Here is a 24,477-nt window from a genome sequence, read left to right on the forward strand (position 1 = left end):
CATGTCACTATTTGAAATGTTTTATTTTGTTTTCGAAATAAGAAAAAAAAATCAATGCCTACCTTTTTGAAATATTTTTAAATTCCGTCTACTAACCTATTTACAACTTACGAATGATTCACTGAACAAGGAAAAAAGAGAGATGCTGTGTGTAAGATTCGAATTGCCTTTTCCATTATACAATGACACTCCGTGAGACAGATAAATAGATGATAAAAGGGTAGATAAGAATTGTCAGGAATAGCAAGGCATTTCCCGTGCGAACAAGGGAGAATGTTATGTTAAAATTAAGAGGTTTTTTTTTTCCCATCTATGAATAGTTTTTGGAACGAGATACCAATCATTACTGCATATATAATATATTTGAGGGTTATATTGCTCATTTTTCTTCTCTGAGTATTAATACACATATTTTAAAAATATTTTGTTTTAAAAACAGATATTGTAAGGCCTGAAGAGATGATATCAAGAATTGGGCTTCCTAACAGAGTAAAGTAAGTAAGGTCAATGGATTATTTTTAAAATAACAATGCGACCAAAATAGAAATTGTTTCTTGGAATTTTAAAAATTATGCTGACTGTATTCCCAACAGTAAATTCCTAATCTGTTAAACAATATTTCAAATAAGCTCTTTGAATTGTATAAGTTCATTATATATTAATGTAGGGGAAATCAAATTAAACACGTAAAAATGAACCAAAAAAATTTTAAAAAAATTTTCAAATCATTATTTTACAGAAAACTGCGAAATGGTGCGAAATATAATTAGGAAAAAATTAAATAAATTGATTAATATCTTCTATTTTTATTTGGCGCATAAAGTGACAAAAATATATTTTTTAAATATTTTTTATTCTAAAATTTTTATCTGTTTATTTTATAATTAATTGATAAATAATCAACTTCTTAAAAATAATAAATATTTTATCAAAATTAATTTGCTGTTTGCTTGCACAGTCAATACCAAATAAAACAGAAACATATAAATAAATCTTATAACTCTTACTAATGTATGAAACTAAAGTCATTCTATAGGTTTTTATCTAAGCAGGTGTAGGGTGGTAAAAATAAAGTAAGCTAATAAGAGTAAAAAAATTTTTTTCAAGTCTTTGTAACACATAAAATTGCGGTATGGGGTGAAATACAATGAGTAATGATTAAAATTAATAATTAAATTGGTTAATATCGTCCATTTAGCGCATAAAAATGACGAAAATAGGTTTTTATAATTATTTTTTAATTTTATAGTTTTTATCTGTTTAGTTTATTATTAGTTGGTAAGTAATCAACTTTTTAAGAATAATAAATATTTTATCAAAATTGATTTAATGTTCTGGTTGCAAAATCAATGCCAGATAAAGCAGTAACATATTAATAGATCTTACAACTCTTTCTAGCTTATGAAACTAAAGTCACTCTACAGATGTCAGAACAAACCTTTATCATAAATTTGAAAGGGATTTTCCCTTTCGATTGTTAAGAAGTCTCAATGTCCACGAAATTTCCCCTCTTCCCTCCTCCCAAAAAGTGACAGGTTAATGAGGTGAAACATGGAAGGAAATAATTCCCTCTTTACCGTTATTGAAAGACCGGAGAATCTTCAGACGGGCCCCTCGTTCCCCCCTTGAGCCTCTCTTGCGGTTTTCTGGGGTGTTTTGATCCCTGTCAAGTTAACTGACAAATTGTCGGTAAACTGGGCAATCATCAGACCCAGAAAGCCACAAGAGGGGTCGAGGGGGGAACGCGTGCCTCGTCTGTGGAGTGGACAGGAATGCCGCGTCAGAACGCCCTTCAAGCACACTGGTACTATTCGTTTCAATATCCCGAGGCTACTATCCTCCACCGACACTATTTTGCTAAGTGAGAGTGAACGGAGTGAATTGAGAAGGGATGAGCGTATTTCCGGGATTCAATCTTTGACCTTGAATTTCTTAGTAATAGATACTTCCTCGTTCTATTTTTTTTTTCACTTATATGTGAGTGTCCCTTCGTTTCTGATTATATTATTTTATTAAATTGTTCATTGATTGCTTATATGGCTAGTTCAAGTGATAAAAATAAACTGTCAGACTGGCACGAAAAATATTATATACATCATTAAATGTTATAATGAGATTATCTATCATTGTTAATCTCAAAATACTGTCACAAAAAATCACTAATTAATTTAAAAAAATACTTTAACCGAAAAAATTATTCTTAAATCTTCTAAAAAAATGAATTACAAATTTTAAGAACTGAAATCTTCCGTTTCTTTATCATAATTGAACCTTTCACAATAAATTTCAAAGTTGCTCTAAAGTATTTTATTGTGAATTAGTATCTTTTTCCAACAATAATCCGAGTTCATCTTTTAGCTAAATATAAACTTGGTATTCGGGAAGCTTATGCCGAACATGCAACATTTAAATAGATATATAGTCCAATTCCTGGAAAACTGAAAAATATTAAAAAAAAATTGATAAAATCAACATCTTGCTGCAATAATAATTATTACGCACAAAACCCTGCGCATGAACTTGCGAGAAAAACAAATTTTTGCTTTTATAGAAAGAAAAAACTATCTATTATAGCATTTTTTAACAAATTTAATAATTATTAAAAACTATTCTGCACCATTAAGTCTTTCTGAAATATATATGAATTGATGCTATTTTTTACCGTTCCTGTCACCGCGATTAGATCATTATCAAAAATTAAAATACTACCACCTTCGGCATGCAACATTTCGTTAATTAAATTAATAACGGTATTGATTTAAACATATCAACCATCTTTGATGAGATACACCTTATCTCAATAAAAGAAAATACTATTTTAAATTCGTCTTGATTAATAAACGTTGAGCGTTTGAATGTTTAGAAATATGTCGAGTTGCTAAGGCTCGCGCCTCTACCTAAGTTTTGTTTTGCGTCATCCCTTATAACTGTAGGATCGGGCTAGGTCAATCAATTATTGACAACCTATCTAGAAGTCATAAGCTTTCATTTGAAATATAAAGTGGCGTAATTGAAGTAACGATTTGAATTGTAGACAACTTCATTGGTTTTCTTATTTATTTTAAATATATAAAATCCAATTTTGGGAATTCAATGCTACAGGTGAAATTACAAAATCTAGTGATGTCATTAAGTGAGTACCTTTGGTTCGGTAAAACGTTGTACTTTGAAGAGGTTTCGGGCACTTTTACTGAAATGATTCCTCTAAATGAGGAATTTTAAATTTAAAATAAATAATCATTTCAAACAGAAAAAATGACTCTATCAGATTAAAAAATAGCAATAAATGTTATTGTATTTCCTTATTTCTTCCAAATTATAAAATCATTTTAATCAGTTAATAGTGGTGAATTATTAAAGACCTCAAAAACATACAATTTTATATCAATTAGTTTATTTTTTAAAGGACTCCACTTTAAAAATATTCCTAAGGATCTATATCGTTTAATTACGTCACTGTTCAGTGCCTATAGTTCTTTGCTGGAAGGGTCATTTTTATTATTATAAACAGAAATGTATTTTATATTCCTTTGGCCCTGTAAATCAAGCCTTATTAATTAATCAGTCTTGATTTACAGAGCACATACAACATATGGCCTCACATACAAAAGTGTGTGTGTGTGTGTTTGTGTGTGTGTGTGTGTGTGTGTGTGTGTGTGCGCGCACGTGTGTGTGTGTTAGCACTATACAGGCCAGAAAATTTAACCTACAGCTACTAACTTTGCACATAAATACCTTAAAAGGGGATACATTTTTGACATTTTTATTAAATAAAAATTAAGCTGAATTTTGGAGGTTTCTGCGACAACTTTCCAAAATATTTTCGTACAAAAATTAATTTTGCACCGTTTCAAAAAAATGTCTTTTTAATGATGACAGTTTAATAATTGTGTCAGTTCCAGGTTTGGCTATTTTTCAACAACAGATTACGTTATTACCCTGAAGTTCGTCTGATTTTCTTACGTTTTAAAAATTAAAGAAGAAGGACTCTGTTTGATATCTGTGTAGTTTATGAAATGTCAAAAGAAGTGAAACTGCAATACAGCGAAATTTATAAGAGAAATGAACTACGCATCTACATTTTTAATAACTCCATGAAATCATGGTACTAATCTTCATTAGAAAGTTGTATGTACGCAAAGAACGAATAGTATGTATATAAATTAAATTAACACATTTTTAATGTCTGTCAGTTTTACGATATCATACATATGAAGTTATATATAAACAAAATAACTGAAATTAAATATAACCGATATCATTGAAGAAAAAGCTGGTCACCAAAAACTACTAAATAATACGCACCAAATAACATTCAAAGATTTTGTTTCATACAGGGAGAAAGAATAAAGCAGACTCACGCCATTAAATACCTAGGTGTCCATATTGATGATAAATTGAATTGGAATACCCACCTCAAGCATTTAGCATTGAAAGCGCAACAACAACAATTCAATTTTCTCAAAATAGCTGGCAAATCCTGGGGAATAACACTTCGACACAGAAAAATTTTGTACAAGACAGTCATTGAAAGGATGCTTGCACACGGAGCAGGAGTTTGGTGCCTCCACCCAACGGTTAGATTAGCAAGAAAGCTCTCTTCCATCCAAAGAGGCTTTCTGCTAGCAATTACGGGAGCATACAAGACCACGCCTACCGCAGCACTTCAGGTTATCCTTGGCTTGCCACCACTTCATCTGCAGCTTCAGATGATGGCAAGAATGACTGAACTGTATAGACTTCGTGGAATCGTACATGATATGCCACACATCAGCTCATACGAATATGAACACAGAGCTACGGGATGGAAGTCACATCCTTCCAAACATCTCCAAGCACATCAAATTTCGTTGGAGGATGGTGGATCTCAGAATTTAATACTCGGGATCTATACCGATGGATCAAAGACCTCAGCAGGAGTTGGGGCTGCATTTTGTGTTGTGCAGGATGCAGTGGTTATACACCAGTGGTCAACCAGCCTATTGAAAGAAAATACGGTCTTCCAAGCTGAATTACTAGCACTCAATAGAGCAGTCAAATACGCAACCTCTCTTCCTACATCAGATCCCATCACAATTTAAGTCGACAATAAAGCAAGTATACAAGCCTCAAGTTCACCAAAATCTAATAGCCAATTAGCAAGAGATACATTCACCCTTCTTCTTGCAAATCCTCACATTAAAATTTCATGGATCAAGGCACATGTAGGCTATGAAGGGAATGAAGCGGCGGACAAACTAGCCAAAACAGCGGCTAATGCTAATCAAGATCGGAATGTAATGAAGCTTCCAAGATGTCATCTGAAGAACATCCTCCAAACCGATATGATGACAAGATGGCAAAAGGAATGGGAAGAAGGCGAAACAGGCCGCTCCACATTCAACATAATACCGAAAGTTTCTCTCTACGCGACCAACTGGAACAGAGCGGATGTCCTTTTCTTCACTGGACACGGCCCATTCACGACATACCTACACAGATTCCACCTGGCCAACTCTCCTTATTGTAGCTGTGGGGAGATAGGATCCCCAATTCACTATGCCACCGAATGCCTACTAACTCTCTCATGGCACATGAGGAAGCCAGAAACAAGTCTTGAGGAAGAATGGTACAGGAGAGTTGCATCGAATACCCTTTCACGCGGCAAGATCCACTCCATAGTAAACCATATTCATAAATACCAAGACCTCTTCAAGACAACACAATAGCTGAGACCAAAATGCCACTTATCAAAATCAGCCGAAATTATAACTTCAAAAGTCCCTCAAAAGTGCAGTTCTGACGAGGGAAATCAAAACCACAGGACTCAGAAGGACGTTACAGATTTCTGACCTTTCAGTGATAATTTATATGCTTATACATATGATATAGATGTTCTCAATGTAATTTATCAGTTTTTTCAGTTAGTAATCTCGTTTCCCTGTAAGTTGAGCCCATAGTGACCATTTGTTTAAGTATCCTTGTCCCCTCTATTCGGTTATTACGTCACCAAAAAATTAAATACAGTCGTGTAGGATTTGACACCGTTGGGATTCTCTCTGGAGAACCCTGGATGGTCTGTCGTCTCCTTCTTTCTACCAACATTTTCTTTCTTTCTTTTTTTCTTTTTTTTTTTTCCTTCCATCTTGTGCTCATCCAACTGGTTAGATAACTTAGTGTTATAGGTACCGGGGGCACAGGATGGCGTTATGTTATGTTACAATTTGCCCAGGACACATGGCAAGCTGTAAAAATAAGAGCAACAATATTTAAAATTATTTTCTCTATCATTCTTTTATTAATTTAAAAATATATGACATTATGTAATTAGCGAAAATAAATTATATCAAATGTTTAACAACATAAACGAGTTTTAAATTTGGAGAGATTCTAAATTGATTCAAAATTTGAAACATGCTTTAAAAAAATTGAGAAATTGAAATATTATGCTCACGCTCGATGTTTCGATCTACATTTATTATACATACACATTATTTACATTATAAATAATAAAATAATTGTCGAAACTTGATTTTGTGAAGTTTTCAGTAATTAAATTATATCTCTTTTGTCTGTTCGTGGAAAAGACAATCAAAAATGTAAAGTGATACACGTATGATATTTGGTATATTGTTTTTGTACCAAACTCGCAAATGTCTCGAATTGTCAGCTAATTTCGGCCGTGACTCCTTGTTGCTTTGTTTATTAATGGGAAGGAAAACTCGAAAATTTTTAACACCATTGCATTTACAATCACGAAGATTTCCAATCAGTGGGACAGGCAAATGTGAGAGGGAAAAGGGAATAGTGTCTTTCTGATATATTAGTTGAAAAATCGAAACGGTTGTGTCTTTTTGAGAGAATAGAAAATATCAAATTTGCAATTAAACAGAATTATAGTCTGTGTAATTCCTGTAGGTGTTTCAAGGACACTCATTTTCCCTACTCTTCACTCTTTCTCTTTCTCCGTTGCCATGGTTTCGACAAAGCTTGTAAATATCTGCCTTAACGTTGCGAGGCAGACAACCAGTAACGAGGTAGAAAATGTGACCTTGATCTGCCTACAGAAAATACGCAGATTATAATAACAGAAAGATATTGTCGCATTTTATATTTGCAAGAAAAAAAAATTCAACAAGCTAAATGAAAAAAGTTTAGCAATGCTATTAGAATCCAATTTGCAGATCCTGATTTTTGTAACATGTAGTAAAAAAGAAAAAAAGTTAAAATGCATTTTAGATTTGTTTTGTTAAAACACACGAAAGTAAATACAGAACAAAAAGAATTTATATATGACTATTCGCTTTTGAATACTAGCTGAGGCACTAAAGATATTAATTATATTTAATTCCATTTAAGCTATCAAGATATATCCATAATTATTAGATATTAAAACAGTGTTACTTTAATTGTATTAGATATGTTCTATACAGTGTATATGAATCTTTCAAATGGAGATCAGTCCCATGATTATTAATCATAGGACTGGTCTTGGTACTATTAAAAACGTAAATGTTTATTTCATCGATCTTAAGACTGTCGCAGTTACTTCACTTTTTTATTCATTTTGTAAACCACCCAGATATTAAACAGAACCTTCTTCTTTAGTTTTGAAAAGTAGAAAATCACGCAATTAAATATTTGGCAAAACAATGAAAACGAGTTGAATTTCTGGGCAACAATGTAATCTATTGTTGTAAATAAAGTTTTAATATATATATATATATTTAAGAAATTGCAAAAATTTGGTGGAAATTAGCATGGCTTTTAAATTAATATTAAAAACACTTTTTCAGAATTTAGAAATGTAAAATATTTTTTTTTTCAATTAGATTTTCTAAAGTAAAGAGAATAAATGCCAAAATTCTGCTTATTTTCAACTAATTAAAACTTCAAAAAATCGCTCCGCTGTGCGTATTCCCACCTTTCAAGTTACGTTTCTGTCAAATTTGATAACTGCCAAACAGTCTGGCTTTAAGAAAGCCAACAGAGACCGATATACACCGACAAATAGATACAACGGATAGAATTATACACATACAATCATCTTTACTATTAGAGATTTAAAGAAGTAAATTTGGCACGATTTCATAGCCTTATACGTAATTCTGATTTACAAATAAGTTGCTCATCACTGTGTTCCACTAACCATCAAGCATACGCCTTGTTGGCCGATTTAGAAATTAGAAGAGTTCTCGTTTGCTTTAACTGTAACTTAAACCAATTTGTGCAGTTATAATTTTCGACTAAGGTTTTATATTTTTAAATAGCTTTGATTAATTCAATTACTGGTTAATAAAAAATAATAATTAGAATTCATAACTTTAATTAGGTAAATTTTATCATAGAAATTACATTTGAATAATTACTAATTTTTATTTAATTTCAATTAAAAACTGAAGCTATATTTTTTGGACGTTCTTATTCTCGGTTACATATTTACAAAGCTGAAAAATAAGATTAAAATATATAAAACTGTAGGATAATTATACAGCATTTTTTTTAAAATTGTGATAGCAAAATAATTTTCAATACATTTTAGTCATCACGAGTTATTTTTTCTTTTTTATTTGTTTAAAAAATTTGTCTTCATGGGAAGTATTTCCACAGTGGAAAAAAAAGTTTAAAATTCTGCTTCCAACATTTCTTGACCTGTAGTTTCGATCAGGATCAAATAGTTTCTTCCCTTTATAAGTTATGGAATAGCAACTTAATACCATGTAAATGCGCTTGATTAAGGGTGTGCGCAGCATCAAAAAATCCGCCCAGAGTTAAATTTGCAGAAATATTCTTCCACTACGAAGACAAACAATTCCTCTTAGACAAAAGAATGAAAAATTTTTAAGTAACTGCTTTAGACATTTAACTATTATAGGCAAAATAAAATAAATTAGTAATACACACTAAAAGAATTTGTCTTTTAAACAATTTATTTTTTTATAAGAAATGTCATGAAACAACAGCTAATTACACTTTGGAGTTGATAATTACACTGGATTATGCTTTTGCTTACAATAAAATCACATAAAATTCAACTTCATAATCACAGAATCGCTTAACACAAAGACAATGAAAAGAGAAACTATTTTTTTCTCTATTGTTTCATAGGAAATTTTACACAGAAGTAGCATAAAAATTGTATCACAACTACATTTGCACTTGGTGAAGGCATTAATTATATACTTGATTATACATTAAAACACACACAACATTCGTCTGAAAAAACACATACATTAAACATAAAAAACATGAAATACATGAAAAACACATATCGCATCGAAATTGAAGAGACGCGAATTAGAATATTTGTTCTTACATTTTAATACATACAAGTACCTACGATTTAACGTTTATTCGAAAATTCCTAGCTAATAATTACATTAAAACTGGGATGTAATTATATTTGGCATTGATCTTGGTGTAAATACTAATTTTATTCTTGGGATTAAATTAAAACACACATACAATAGTCATTTGAAAACTATAACCAGTGTCAAAATTTCCATGATTTAAAAGGCTATTTATTTTTTAAAAAGTAATGCAAGTTTTAAAAAGTAGTAAGTTTTTAGAAGTACATTAAAGCTCACACAAATATGAAAAATTCAAAGTCTTATCGAAAATTTCATGTTAAAGATGACATGAAAATTTTATCACAATTACATTTTACACTCAACCTTTTGAAGGCACTAACTTTACACTTGGTTTTATATTCAAACATTCGCAACGCTCACTTAAAAACTGCATCCGTTGGCAAAAGTCACAACAAATTTTGCATGGAAAAAAAATAAGTTCTGATATATCACACCATTTAAAAATATAACAGATTCAGAATATATTCTAAAAATGATGGTGGATTTGATCTAAATGATCAGTCAGATTTAAAAAGTATACATTTTTATGTAAATTATTCTCCTGCCAAGTCATTATTCGGTTCATCACATTCTTGATTTCTATACGAACAGTGTAATACCACCATCTTTGCCATGCCCTCTTGGTGTAGGATACCTGAAGCATCCATGCAGACATTCACCAAGGTCCTCCCGTCAGTCAGTCGAAGATTCTTATTTGGTAGTATCATTTCTGTCTTGTTGTTATACTTCAAATTCTATTAGAAATGTCCATCGATAGCTATATCTTCTACATCTAGTTTTGGCACTGAATTGAATGCTCGACACTTCTCCAGTATCTGAATTGTTGAAGGTAAGTGGACTTTGTTCAAAATGCTATTCTTTTATTTCTGCAATCAATCGATGTCTTCCGATGCCGGAGAAGGATCAGACACGCAATCTAGCGACAATGCATCGAACGTGAGGTCTGGTGTTTATGCCGAAAACAAGAGATGGCTTCCGATGAAAATTCCAACTCGCATTCTGATGATCGAGACGCCTTTTGACGGAACTTCAATTCATTCCACGATGAGAGTTCGTCCACCATGAACTCTTGTATTTTATCAATGGTTGGCTCTTGAAAATCGTGATTCCATCTGTAAAAAAAATGTATATTTGTAATGATCTACAGCATGAAAACACGTTTGAAAAGTAAAATGCCTGTTTTTATTCAGAACTATTCGTCTTTGGTGTCCAGCGGTTTCACCTGAGATTTTGGTTATATTTAATTTTCAGTTAAATCATTTAGATATAATTTCATGTTCATAATTCAATCTAATTTTTGATATAAAAGTGTTATTTTAATATTCTTTCATACGTTATGTACATTATGCGCATTAACTTATCTAATGAAAACTAATCTCATGACGTCATAGTACTATTAAAAACGTAATAGCCGAGTTAATAATTATCTCCTAACTTAGGCGATATGGTAACTCTTTTTTAGCTTTCAACAATGGAAGAAAATCTCGCGATTAAATTACTCAATGAAAAAAGTTTTTATTTCAGAGCAAAGGTGTAATCTATTATTGGAAATGAAAAAAAAATTAATTCCCAAAATTCAGAAAAAAATAATAGGATTAATAAATTGGTATGATTGAAAAGGAATTTTTTTTTTTAATTTTAAAACAGATTAAAATGCACTATTGTATAATTCATTATTGTATGAATTATACAATAATATATGAATTAAACAATAATATTTTCGGAAATTACAGTGAAAAATGAAAATATTTGCATAGTCTTAAATTAAATTTCTAATTAAAATTTCAAAAAAATCGCTCCGATATGCATATTTCCGTCTCCAAGGTATATACTATGCCAAGTTTTGGCATAGTATGTACCTTGTAAGGGGGAATGTACCTTACAAAGGAGATGTGCCTTAGAGGACCATCGGCGAAACGGTCCAGCCTATAGAGAGCCAACACAGACACATTAATCTTTATTATTATTAGAGATTCGCTTGACAAACAAAACTCTTCTCTCAATTGCTCAAAAAACTGCAATACTTCTTGCTTTTTGCTTTACTAATTGCTTTTTTCATAATTGTTAAGATAATATAGTTCAGTTTTAACAGCAGGCGAGGAAAATATCAGGTTTCATTACCAATTGTCAAAAATTCAGTTTTTATTATTATTATTATTATTATTTTAATTGAGGGATGGGATATATTTTTAAATGAAAAATTGAACTAATGATAAGAAAAGACTATTAGTTGAAACTAGTATAAAAAAAAAGGTAAAATGAGAATTGTCACTTCTGAAAATGTTGGCGGATATACTACTAAAAAAATACAAAATTAGAAAAAAAAAGTATTATTCTTAGTTCTAGATACATAACCGATATTTTTTCAAGGACTAACATAAATATAATGTCATCAATGTCTTGGGTTTTATTCTGTAACGGATCGTTAAAATCATCAAGTGGTTGTATAAAATATGATAGTCAGTTTCATACTCAAATAAGTAACTCCTAAAACCTATATCAACCCAAAGTTGTGTACTTGAATTTAAATTTTTAAATTATTGTTGCAGCATTTAAGTCTATAAATATACATTTTTCTTCTTTCGATTATTAGATATTTGATTATCATCCCATTTTAGAGGTACATAAATTAAATCTCACTTCATTGTAATCTCATCAGTTTTAAATTATCCAAGTTCTACTGTATATTTAGAAATGTAATGATTGGTTACTAAAATATTGCCGGAAATGATTCTTACCGGACCCCATTGCAGAGGGATATCAACTGTATGTCTTCAGGCAAAGCATTTTCAGCTGGCCAACGAAAATTATCGAAGACAGGGATGATGTTGCATTCATTCTTCACGGCCTCCACGATTTCCTACAAAAAATAAGGAGAAAACGTTTTATTACATAAAACATTCATAGATAAATTTAAATTTATAACATCCTAATTAAAGAATGGGGACTTCTAAATATACACATAAATAAATATCGAAATCATGCAAAGGTTCCATATTCTTGTAACTATAAATGTTTGACACTACCCTCAATAATTAAAACAGATTTCTGTCTTTCTATTTGTATACCCTCAATATCTTTACACCAGATTTATAGATTTCTATCAAAATTTGTGTAAAATCCGAAGGGAAAACTGCCCAGAAATTTGAATATAAGTAATCACGCTAACTACAAAATGAAGAGAACTAAATATACAAAATTTGGTTCTCAGATGTGGCATATATAGTGTAGATACCTATCAAATTTTGAGCCATATTTAATAGTGGGTTGGCCGTCTGTCGGTCTGAACTTTCAGAAGCATGTAAACGCAGTAACTCAAAAACGCATTGACTTAAATATATTAAATTTTGTATTGGATTTTGTGGCTATAAGGGTAATTTTATGTCAAATGTTTGTTCTAATCGGTTACTAAAAACATGTCTAAAACACAAATTTCATTTTCGTATAATATTAACCACATGGTAGGGATTAATTGCCAAAAATAACTTCACCATGATATATTCAATATAAATGCTAAATTCAGGCCAAAACCAAAATTATTTCGTAACTATTGTACGCCAATGCCAGCCAAATGATTGTCTGAGATAATGTCTTCATCAAAGAGTACGCAAGAAAGTTTTAGGGAGACCTTTATTGCTGTTTTTTATTGCTGATGTTTGCTATTTATCAGTAACAATAGCACATTTTGCCTGGAACACTTTCAAAACTATGGCTGACAGCTTATAACTCAAACTTCAATGGATTTACCATGTTCATCAGATTAGCTTTATAAATTTCTAAGCATATAAAAAGTTTTGTAAAATATGTAGTCGAAAATGGTACAAATACAAGAAAAGCTTGCATTTATGAATGATTTATTTCCATTCACTTACATAGTAAATACTGAATTAAAGCATGCTTTGATTTTGACTTTCCTTTCATGCCCAATAAAATTAGCAGTTGTTAATTCTTTAGATCAACCTCCTCTTTTTTTCATAGCTTAAAATTAAGTATTGTATCAGAAAGAAGTCAAATGAATTTTTTAGAAAGTTTTCATTGAAACTGACTTGAACATTTTTTTCTGGTTTGATAATACTAATAAGCAATAATAGCATATTTCACCTTAAATTCCCTCAAAACAATAATTATCTGTTTATACTTCAAACTTCCATGCAGATAACATGTTCATGAGATTCTGTTCCATATTCACCACATATACACAGTTATGTAAAATATAAAAAGTTGAGCTCACCTTATGAACCCAATCTTCGCATTTATCATCGTTGAGACATCGATCTAAAGCGTCGTGGGTCAAAACCAAAATGAAATTCTTCGCTCTGCTAATGCTGTCCAGAATATGGAGGTCGAATCTTCCGTTTTTAAGAATGTCAACGTCCAAATACACAGAAAGACCACGTGCCTTGAGGTAAGTATATAGTAAGCTAGAAGAAAAATAGATATAGTAAACATTTGCATGTATAAAACACTAATGCAAGTAATACAGAAATCGCTCTTATTACTTGTTGTCGAATGGTAACAATTAAATGTAAGCAAACTATAGCACGAATTTCAAATTTCAGACTCTTCATTCAACATTTCTACTACAATATTATTAATTTATTACAGTATTATTTAGTATATTATTTCCATTTGAAAGCACTGAATTTATCGCTTCGCTTAGATAATTAAGGGAGGTAAAAAATATTACTAGAAACATTCTGGAGAGTGTTTGTCTTGTCATTATAAAGAAAATATTAAAGAAATAAATAAACTTCAAACAGAAAGCTTAATCGGGAGCAAAATGAGGCTTAACCGTCACCAGACAGATAATGCTATGATTTGCGATTTTTGAAACAGTTATCTTACAAAAATTGTCTTTGTCATGAATTCAAAAAATTATCTTTCTAATTATATCAGTTTCGTTTCCGTGCAATTTTTCTCTTCATTTTAATAATATTTTTTTTAAATTCACTTTGATACACAATTAATTCTATACAATGATGGAACTAAAACTTATCCATTAAAACATTTAACTACTTTCTTTTGCCAATTATTAACTCTCCAGTAAGATTTCATTTCCGCTTTCAATTTGCAGTATACACATTTTTGAATTTGTTGTAAACTGATACAATTGAATTCATGTTTTTCAATGTGTTAAATAACAAAGTGAATTTTGTTTAAAAATTATGTGCATTCTATGTAAATTATTTAACAACATAAATGGTCTGTAATCTAGGCAAAAAAAAAACCTTGTCGACAAAGAAGACTAGGGTATAAAAATGAAAACAAAACTGAAAAATCAAACGCCTATTTCGTTGAAATATAAAATTGAACTCAGTATGTGCAAATGACTCATTAACTGGAAAGACTGTTTAAAATGTTGAATGTTACGCTGATTTCACACGACTTCCACGTCCTGCCAACAGGATTTTCTCATTATACTTAAAAAAATTTCTTGAAATATTATCTACAAGAGACGAGTTCATTTGTGTCATCATTGATAATGCTTTTATTTTATTTAGGTCTCTGATGAACTCTTGGCGCTGAAATGCAGTCATTTGTCATTTTCGTGTGTTCAATACAGCATTCATTACTTGATACTATTTTAGTAGCTATGATATTATTGTAAATTTTAAAAATTTTCTCAAATTATATGTTTTAAGTAATCTTAGCTCCGCCGGTCACCAACGATCCCCCCCCCCATGCATTCAACGTTTCAATATTAACTCAGATAAACTAATTTAAAATCGGCAAATCATAAGCACTAGATTACCTGGCTAAATGTGAACCAGAGGATCTTCTGTAACTGATGAATGCGTCGAAATCCTGGGTTTCGGAACGATTACTAGTTTCTGCCTCTGCGCTATTGGACAGATGACTTTCAACTGAAATAAAAAGAAATTGAGAAAATCATATAATAATAATAATTTAATATGAAATAAATTATTAAATTGTTTTAAAATCATTTCAAATTATTATAATCGTATAAAAATAATTTAATTGAAACACAAAATGTCTTTTCCATCGTATAGAAACAAAGTAGCCCGATTTCTAATCAATTAAATGTACTTCACATAAAATTTTGTATGATGCTGCTGTTATCACATGAAAGGGAAACGGTTTTCTGTTCTCTTAACCGATGAAAGAAAGAAATTTAATATTTCAGTATTTATATTTTCTTGCTGAAAAATTATAATTTTTTATTCCACCCATTTTAGTCAACTAGTAATATGACTGGAATTATATGATAATAATGCTATTGACGAACAAACGCTCTATATCAAAGGAAAAGATCTTTTCTATCAGTGAATAAGGGTAGTAAGGGTGTATAAGGGAGTTGGATCATTCATGTTTGACATCGATGCTAAAAGTTTAAAATTATCAATTATTTATTTTTTTATTTTTTTGCATCACGAGAACATTATGAGATGCAAGAGAAGAGAATAATTAAGATAATAATAAGTATTTAATGTAAGTATACTTTTATTGCATTAAAGCTCCTTATCCTTCATGCATGAATTAATTGAAATCTAGCTATTCGTAACAATGAAACATATGGTCTGCATTTTTATAATATTTATAACTTGTAATTAATATGAATTAAGAATAAGTTTGTTTAATCATGCTACAAAGATTAAATGGGGTTTTTTTGTGAGCGATGTAATAACGCATGTCATTTAATAAATAGTTGAATTTTCTTTTTACTCCAAAGCTAAATGCTTAAGACTACAAAGAAATTCAAAGAATAAGTTTTACATGCATTAAGTAAATGTAAATTGTCTTTAATATACTCGTTTCAGTTAACTATGAGTATACAGAAATATAATTTGAAATACAGGATACGAAAATTTTGGAAATAAAATATTATCGGTCTTGAAAAAGGGGGTATAATCATACACATATAATCATGAAGGACGTATAATCATGTGCGAGGGTGGGGAGGATTATGTTCCACTGTTCATGACATTATCCATTATAAGAATAGATAAAAGATATCCATTTTCCATTAAAGCCATGCACATCACCAATGTGCATGGATATCAAACAATGAAAATGTATCGTTTATAATGACCATTTTATAAGGTGTCACGACTTCATTAAAGTGGTTAGCCTTGAATATCTTCTGAGATTCGATTGTCATCAAAATCTCGATGCATACCACTAAGTTTCAGCACATTTTTAATGACTCACAAAAATAATTTAATCGTTCCTAAATATTATGCAATGCCTCTTACCTTTGGCCTTGTGAAGAATCTTCGCCCGATGTATACTGTTCGATATACCACATTCCTTTTCCAAGATTTCAGATGTGAGATATTTAATATCCTCGTAGCGTATGCCACTTAACAGCATCCGGTACGTGTACTGGCAGTACTCGGGTTCCAGTCTCTTCAAAAAGTCGTTTATTCCCGATTCATCTATTAACGAATAGTCTGCATAACATTTTAAATGATTCAACAACCGCATGAATCTGAAAGAAAAAAAAAGAATGAATGATTTTCTTTCGAGTTTTAATATAAGTTCATACAATTATGAATGACTAAGAGATTTTAGAAAAGTCTTAATCTTTTCACTCGTGAATCTAAAAAGTATAAATATATAAAAGTATTTTAGTGAATATATATCAGGTTTCTCCTGAATGAAAGGAAGAAACTAATGAGATGATTTTTTGGATCTCAACAAGAAATTTTTCAGCTTCAAGTATTGCAAAAATTAGTGAATTGTGGAAATGTCATTTCAGAGTGTAGCATATATAATCGACAAGTTAATTGCAGACGCATGATAAGACAACGCTTGGTAGTTGCTATTAGTTTCAAAATTGTTCATTTCTTATGAGAATATTAAAAATGACTATATCGATATCAGATTTATTGGAGGAGAGTGGGAATCGATATTCCCAATAATTTAATTTATCGATTTCATGACAAAGCATCATGTTCAAGGTGAATTCTAAACCGTAAGTCTATAAATTCTGTTCCGTTTTTAATAATTTGTCATTTACAAATATTCAAATTAAACCGCAGCTTTCACTTGCACCGGAATTGTACATTCTCGCTTTTGTATAAATCCCTCAATTTTCAAAGACAGAAAGAGGCTTGATTAATAGTGGCATTTGATTGAATCTTCAATTTATTTTGCTTATATCTTTCTTATTCTTCCTTCTGAATAATTTGGCTTCTTGGAAATTATTCAAAAGATAAAGCTTTTGCAAAAGAGGAACGATTATTTATAAGAGACATATGAATACTCATATAAGTACAATTTGACTTTTTTTCCACCGTCAAAATGCAGATGTAGTATTTTTTCCTTTGTCTCTTTCATTTTCTAAACTTATGAAGATTTCCATAAAATCAAATCTGTTATACGTGTGTGAGTAATGATATTTCTAAATCTAAATTAACTCTTAATAATTTTCCTGATTTTTAATTTAAATTAGCCCTTATAAACTTCATTCTAAAAATGTTCTCTTGTTTCCTGGTCCGATTAACACTTTTTATTTAATTATTTTTAACACGCTTTCAGGAAAGCTGATGACTTTAGCATTTTGTCACGCTCCGAGTAAAGGGATACACATCCTTAATGTTTACGACATTCTTTTAAACATACTTAATATAAACATGATAAAGAAATCCTATCACCCTTTTGGTAAAATAACTAAAGGGAAAATTTTCTGCCATTTTGCTCTTATATCGTGATGTAAACAGACGTTAATTTGATTATCGCTTGCTCTTGTACAAATTATGACTTCCAGGGTAAAATAAGTCGAAGTTAAAATTCCAAAATTTTCTTCTTTTCGGCCATGCATTTGCTAAATCATGTAAATATATATATGTTTGTGTGTGTGTTTGTGCGTGCGCGCGTGTGCGTTTTATTAAATTGCAAAGAAATTATTTTAAAAATTTTAAAGCATTCTAAATAATTAAATACAAATTTTGTCAAACAGTTGATTAATAGTCAATCAACAAATTGGGGGGGGAATCATAATCGAGCGCAAGTAAATTTGAAAACATATATAAAAAACTGAAAATAATATACTGAAATTTAAATAAGGCATGAAGCAAATTTAAATTATGATTCTGACTTCATTTAATTCTTTTACTTTAAATTATGGCACAAATAGTTTTGGTTTCAAAATATATGAAACGGATTTCCTGACAATTTTCTGTCCGAATTTCCATAAGAAATGAAAAAGTTTAAAATTCTCATCAAGTTTTAAATTACAGCACCTCGGAAAAATCCATCAAATAATAAATTCATTGTAATTTAAATCTTATCAAGTATAAATTTTATAATAATATAGTTTTTAATAATAATGTATACCACAATAGTGAAAGTTATTTATGTATTCACTCACATATATAAATGCACATTTTTAGCGCATATTATTAACAATTCTACTAAAGAATTTTCTATTCTATTTCTCAACTTTTTAATACATTTTAATTAGATTTTTAGCACTTATTATTAACAATTCTACTAAAGAATTTTCTATTCTATTTCTCAACTTTTTAATACATTTTAATTAGATTTTTAGCACTTATTATTAACAATTTTACTAAAGAATTTTCTATTCTATTTCTCAACTTTTTAATACATTTTAATTAGATTTTTAGCACTTATTATTAACAATTCTACTAAAGAATTTTTTATTCTATTTCTCAACTTTTTAATACATTTTAATTAGATTTTTAGCACTTATTATTAACAATTCTACTAAAGAATTTTCTATTCTATTTCTCAACTTTTTAATACATTTTAATTAGATTTTTAGCGCATATTATTAACAATTCTACTAAAGAATTTTCTATTCTATTTCTCAACTTTTTAATACATTTTAATTAGATTTTTAGCGCATATTATTAACAATTCTACTAAAGAATTTTCTATTCTATTTCTCAACTTTTTAATACATTTTAATTAGATTTTTAGCACTTATTATTAACAATTCTATTGACTAATAGAATTAATTATTATTATTCATTAACTACTCTATTTAATGACTTTTTTAACATTTTATATACAGTTTTATATTTAACAGTTATCAATTATATTTAACATATATTTAACAATTAGATTGACATAGTAGCAACATCATTACCTTTTTCTAAGAATGCCATTGTTCATACCAATGCTTTCCATGAGGGATTTCTCGTCCAGTTGAAGGAGGAGGTCTCCATCCACTTGACTGTCAATAAACGCCTGTTTGCACCAAGAGAAGCCATTCTATAAAAAAAAAGAAAATTAGTTTTAAAATAAACCGAATTCTTTATTGCAACTTTTCAGAATATATGAAATAACGTTTTAGCTGAAAAAACTGGCCTAAACGTTATCTGATTGAACTGAAATTAAAATTTCAATTTTACACTAATTGGCAAAATATAAGAACTTTCATGGAAGCAGCAACAAAAAAAATTGCTTCCTTGTGTCATTGCGATCACTCTAATATGCAAAATTATTCATGTCCCTATATGCTATAATTGCCTTTTGGATTCCTTTGTTAAATTCGTTCGATACAGCCAAATAAAGTTCGTAAAGCCAAATCAAAGATATAATCTGAAGAAGAATGCTTCTTCATAGCTGAATTTCTTAAATTTCTAATTAATAACAAACTATAGCATTTGTCAATGGCAAATTATTTATTGTTCATAAAATAACACTTTTTAAAAAATTCTTAAAGTTTTTTTTTCTTTTTATGTGTGTGCTACACATAAACCCATATCTCTTTTATATGATTTGCATCAAATTTTTAAACCAGCCATGTAGACAAACGAAAAAATTTAAGAAGAGTTCAATAAGCATTTTAATTCCTAATTAGTACACCATAGCTCCTAAGAATTGAAGCCAACTTTCAGTCTCATGAAGGAGAATTAATTTGCCTAGAGGGGGCAGATATGAAACGATATCCAGTAGAAGAGAAATAACAAGGTTATAATTAATATAATTCTGTCGATCTCGATGCACTATTTTTACCTTATTTTACATTATTGGTATATAATCACTTGCTTGTAAAGAAGGACAGACATGCAGCCGGATATAATAAACATTGCCCATCATGTCTCCTAATTTATTAAAATAGACTGGTCTGGTATCGCGGAGCTCTTACATCACACCTATCAACTCGTCAGAGACAGGTAACAATAGTATATAATAAAATTGTTGATATAATAGATCTTTCTCACTTTTCGTCTTAAAAAGGTCTACACTTGAATAAAAAATATTAAACAAATTCTTTTGTTGGAACACCCGAAAATTGAGCTTACATACCTTACATAATGAGTATGCATTTAAATATGCGATCATAGCTTTAATCATACTAATTAAGAAAAAATTTCATTTAATAAAAACTAAAATTATTATTTTATTTTCGAAATTAAACTCTAAGCATACGTCAAAATCTATAAACAATGAATTGATCACTAAAAATATATTAATTATAAATCCTGTTGCTAGTTGAATTTACTCTAAACATATGATAGTATCTGTAAAAATAAATCAAACTGATCATTTGTGATAGTTACATTAAACATCTAATCCATTGCCTTTTATCGCTTAGAAAACTATTAAAACATTTCTGAAGAAAACCTATTCAGGCGCAATTATTTTTCATATGATACTTATGAATAAGGACTTCCTCTGAAAATTGTTACTGTCATTTTCTATCTGCATTTTGTTTACAAAATATATAAGAATAAATTCTTTTCATAATTAACAATCACTCGAGAACTTAGCAAGCAATGCATTTTACATAATTTCAAAAAAATATATAATAATAATAATGTTTTAAATGTTTAATGTACGCAATACAAATACAAAAATGAAATGACAAAAAACAATCCGTTCTATTATAACAATTTTTTACAATCGAATTTTAATCAAATATACTATATGTTTTTAATTTTTTTAATATGAATTTTTTTCTTTTTATGTTATAGAACTTAATTACTTAATTATATAGTTCGTTATAATTCAAGCTTTTTAGGATTTCAGTTTCAACATTCGAGTTTTGCATACTAATTAAACTAACTAATTAAAGCGAACTTTCTATACATACTAATTAAAGCGAACTTTCAAAGACTTTTTTTTTATTATTCTTTGTATTTTAACTCTTCAATATATTTCATAATTCATCATTATAAATTTGATAGAGTATTATAATAATATTTTCTGAAATTCATTAAAGCAATAGGAGAATCTCCTAGTATATCTAAACTAAATAAAATAAAGTGAGAAATTATTTTAGTTTTGAAAGCAATTAAGTCACCGAAAACAAACAATAATATGGAATTTTAGAGCCTTTACAAGCAATGGGTGATAAGTCGATTAAAATAAAAGCAGATTCTGATAAAATCTATTTTTTACAAGCATATAAAAAGACAAATTTCAAAAGCAAAGTTATATATACCTTTTCAATCCAGGCAGCGACATCGTCTACTACCCATGATAGTACTTGTTCCTCGTTCTCATTTGTTTGAAGTCTGCTTACAAATTTTGAAGATTGTATAACTAAATTAAGCACAGGACGGATGAAAAAAGGTAAAGCCTTCCAAACTAAATTGGACTTCCCTAACTCGACGTATTTTTCACACACTTTTTTGCACAAATCTAAATACATTGTAAAGGTAACAAAATGTATCGAAATCTTTCAAAATTTCTTATTTTGAATTACTTCTCGAACAAGGTCTGTTGTGAAGTAAGAATAACCTGAGAATAAACTAGGGAAGATACCCAGAAGAAGTGGAGGAATGAAAGGGTAAAGAAGTTGGCTAAAATGGTCATCGAGTACAAAAAGAGCCACTATTGGTCAATCTTTTACAAAAGGTCCATATACTGTCGAATACCCGCTATAGGGAAGGAGGAGCCAAAGCAAGTATTTCAACGGGATTGTGTGGAGTACATTATCACGTGGTGAAATACTCACTTTGGTCAACCCCCCATCCCCCCCCCAGAGTGGTGATGTTGCTGAGACACCTGTGAAGGGCCTTTTGACGTAGCGCCCGATCTCAGCGGATCACAATCTGCAACACCTTATCGTTAAAACAGCTTAATCTATCGATCGTAAGCTATCTATAAGACTTAAGCTTATGCTCTGCAAAGCTATTATAGAGCTCTCATATTTGGGAAGTCACTTCTGCCCAAAACATTAAAAAGTTGCAAGTTTTTTTTTTTTTTTTTTTTTTTTTTTTTAATATTTGATGAAGATTGTTGATGCCCCCTGGTACAATAGAAGAAAATGCTAATATATGAACCAATTTCGGAAATTATAGGAAGAACGTCAATTAAGTATTAAGGAAAAATACCCCACATTAGCAACGAGTTGCTTTAAAGGCCAGCTTACTATCCTGCTATTCCCAGCTCTAATAAAAGATTTAGGGATGCAACTGACAATATTTAATTACTTTTTCCGTCTTTTAAAACACCGAGAGTCAATCCCAACATTGCCAATCAGGAGGATTAAAATGTATTCCAAATCATTTGGCCTTAGGTACCTATGCAGAAAAACATGCACGAATTTTTTTCTGAAAGTTTTTTCAAAAGAAATGAGCAAAATAATTAAATAAACCAGTCCTAAATAGCAAGGCACAAACAACGTAAATCTATTAAATTTTTCCATCTCCTTTAAATATTTAAAAAAGATTTACTATTAATTTAATAATATTAAATAAATACACGAAAATGCCGAATTTCATGACATTAGACTAGTAGTTCAAGTATTTTTAATCTTTCCCTTAATGTACAAATAATAATATTTATTCTTAATTATGATGTAGAGGTGCTTGTCACACCACGGAACTCCAAAATATCATGACGTTGCCGTTGCCTTATCGTTAATTAATTAAACCCTTGCAGCTATTAAGTTTACCTTATACTCGTGGATATTTATTTTCATTGGGAATGTGCTGAAAGAGAATCTGAGAATAGGAATTAGTTATCATAATTTAGCTCATACACACTATCATTCATTCATCATTTTACACGCATCTACATTCATACATTCTTTTGTATACAAAGAGAGAGTGGTCTCCCCAAAACTTTCTCGCATACTCTCTAATGAAGGTGTAATCCCAGGGAATGCCACAATTGGCATTGGCATACAATAATTATGAAATATCGTCTTTTGGCATGAATATAGCATTTTTACTGATTCTATCGTGTAATCCTTGACAATTTTATATCTTTCAACTAATATCTGGCATTCGGTTAATATAAACCGAAAATCGAATTTTTGTTTAGACGCGTTTTTCCCAGTGGATTAAAAAAAAAAAAAAAATTAGACACAAAACTTCACGTGTAGTTACAAAATTACATACAAAATTTGACATATTTAAGTCACTGCGTCTTTGAGTTATCACATTCGCCTTTTTTTGAAAGTACAGACCGTCAGACGGTCAATCCCTTGTTGTAAAAAAATTTGAAATCTGTCTATACTATAGACGCAAATTCTGTGTGTCGAATTTTATCAATCTAGATCTCTTCGTTTTGTGATTATTGTGTTGACTTATATTCGAACGGCCAGAGAGACAGGCATCCTCTAAGCAGATTTTGCTGCAAATTTAGAGTAAAGATCAAATTCGTCTAGATCAAAGCGTTTTTTAGTTATCTTTGTTACAGACAGCCAGACGGACATTTTCAAAAAATATGTTTATTGAATTCAGGAGGGGGGAGGGGGGGTCTAAAACGTATAGATTCGTCAAAATCACGATTTCGAATTTTTTTCACGATTACTATACTTTCTCTATACTATGAATACGAGAAAATAAAATAAATTACGAATTCATTTCTTTGTTTACTTTGGTTTTAAATCTGGTGAAAAAAACAACAACAACATATCGCAGTTTACAGGGTTTTTGCGTGATTCCCTATCCATAAGTCTGTTGATGAATGTGATGAATGATTCTAACCTTGTAATCACAGGATCGGATTACCAAAAAAACAACTAACCGCCAAATGATCCTGTTGCTGAACCTTTGGTAGTTGCCTTATTTATTTATTTATTTTTAGAGAGTGAGAGAAAGAGGAGGATATTTTCAAGATAATTAATTTTATGTTTTAATGTGATTTACATATACCTGAACTTTTTTCAAATTAAAACAAGAACGCTTTAAATTATAGAGTATCATTCTTATAACTTTCTTCTTATTTTAGAAAA

General features: G+C 30.0%; 1 protein-coding gene across 1 annotated transcript; it reads right to left on the reverse strand.

Moving 5' to 3' along the window:
• Positions 1 to 10,266: 10,266 nt before the first annotated feature.
• LOC129966189 (NAD(+) hydrolase sarm1-like) lies at positions 10,267 to 21,942 on the reverse strand. The gene is made up of 7 exons (XM_056080597.1): positions 21,733 to 21,942; positions 19,429 to 19,553; positions 16,565 to 16,800; positions 15,103 to 15,214; positions 13,582 to 13,771; positions 12,089 to 12,210; positions 10,267 to 10,462 (listed from the first exon to the last, which is right to left on the reverse strand). Exons 1-7 carry the CDS (start codon positions 21,940 to 21,942, stop codon positions 10,267 to 10,269), a joined length of 1,191 nt encoding a protein of 396 aa, XP_055936572.1.
• Positions 21,943 to 24,477: the final 2,535 nt, after the last annotated feature.

Source organism: Argiope bruennichi, chromosome 4, assembly GCF_947563725.1.
Source record: "Argiope bruennichi chromosome 4, qqArgBrue1.1, whole genome shotgun sequence".
NCBI lineage: Eukaryota > Metazoa > Arthropoda > Arachnida > Araneae > Araneidae > Argiope > Argiope bruennichi.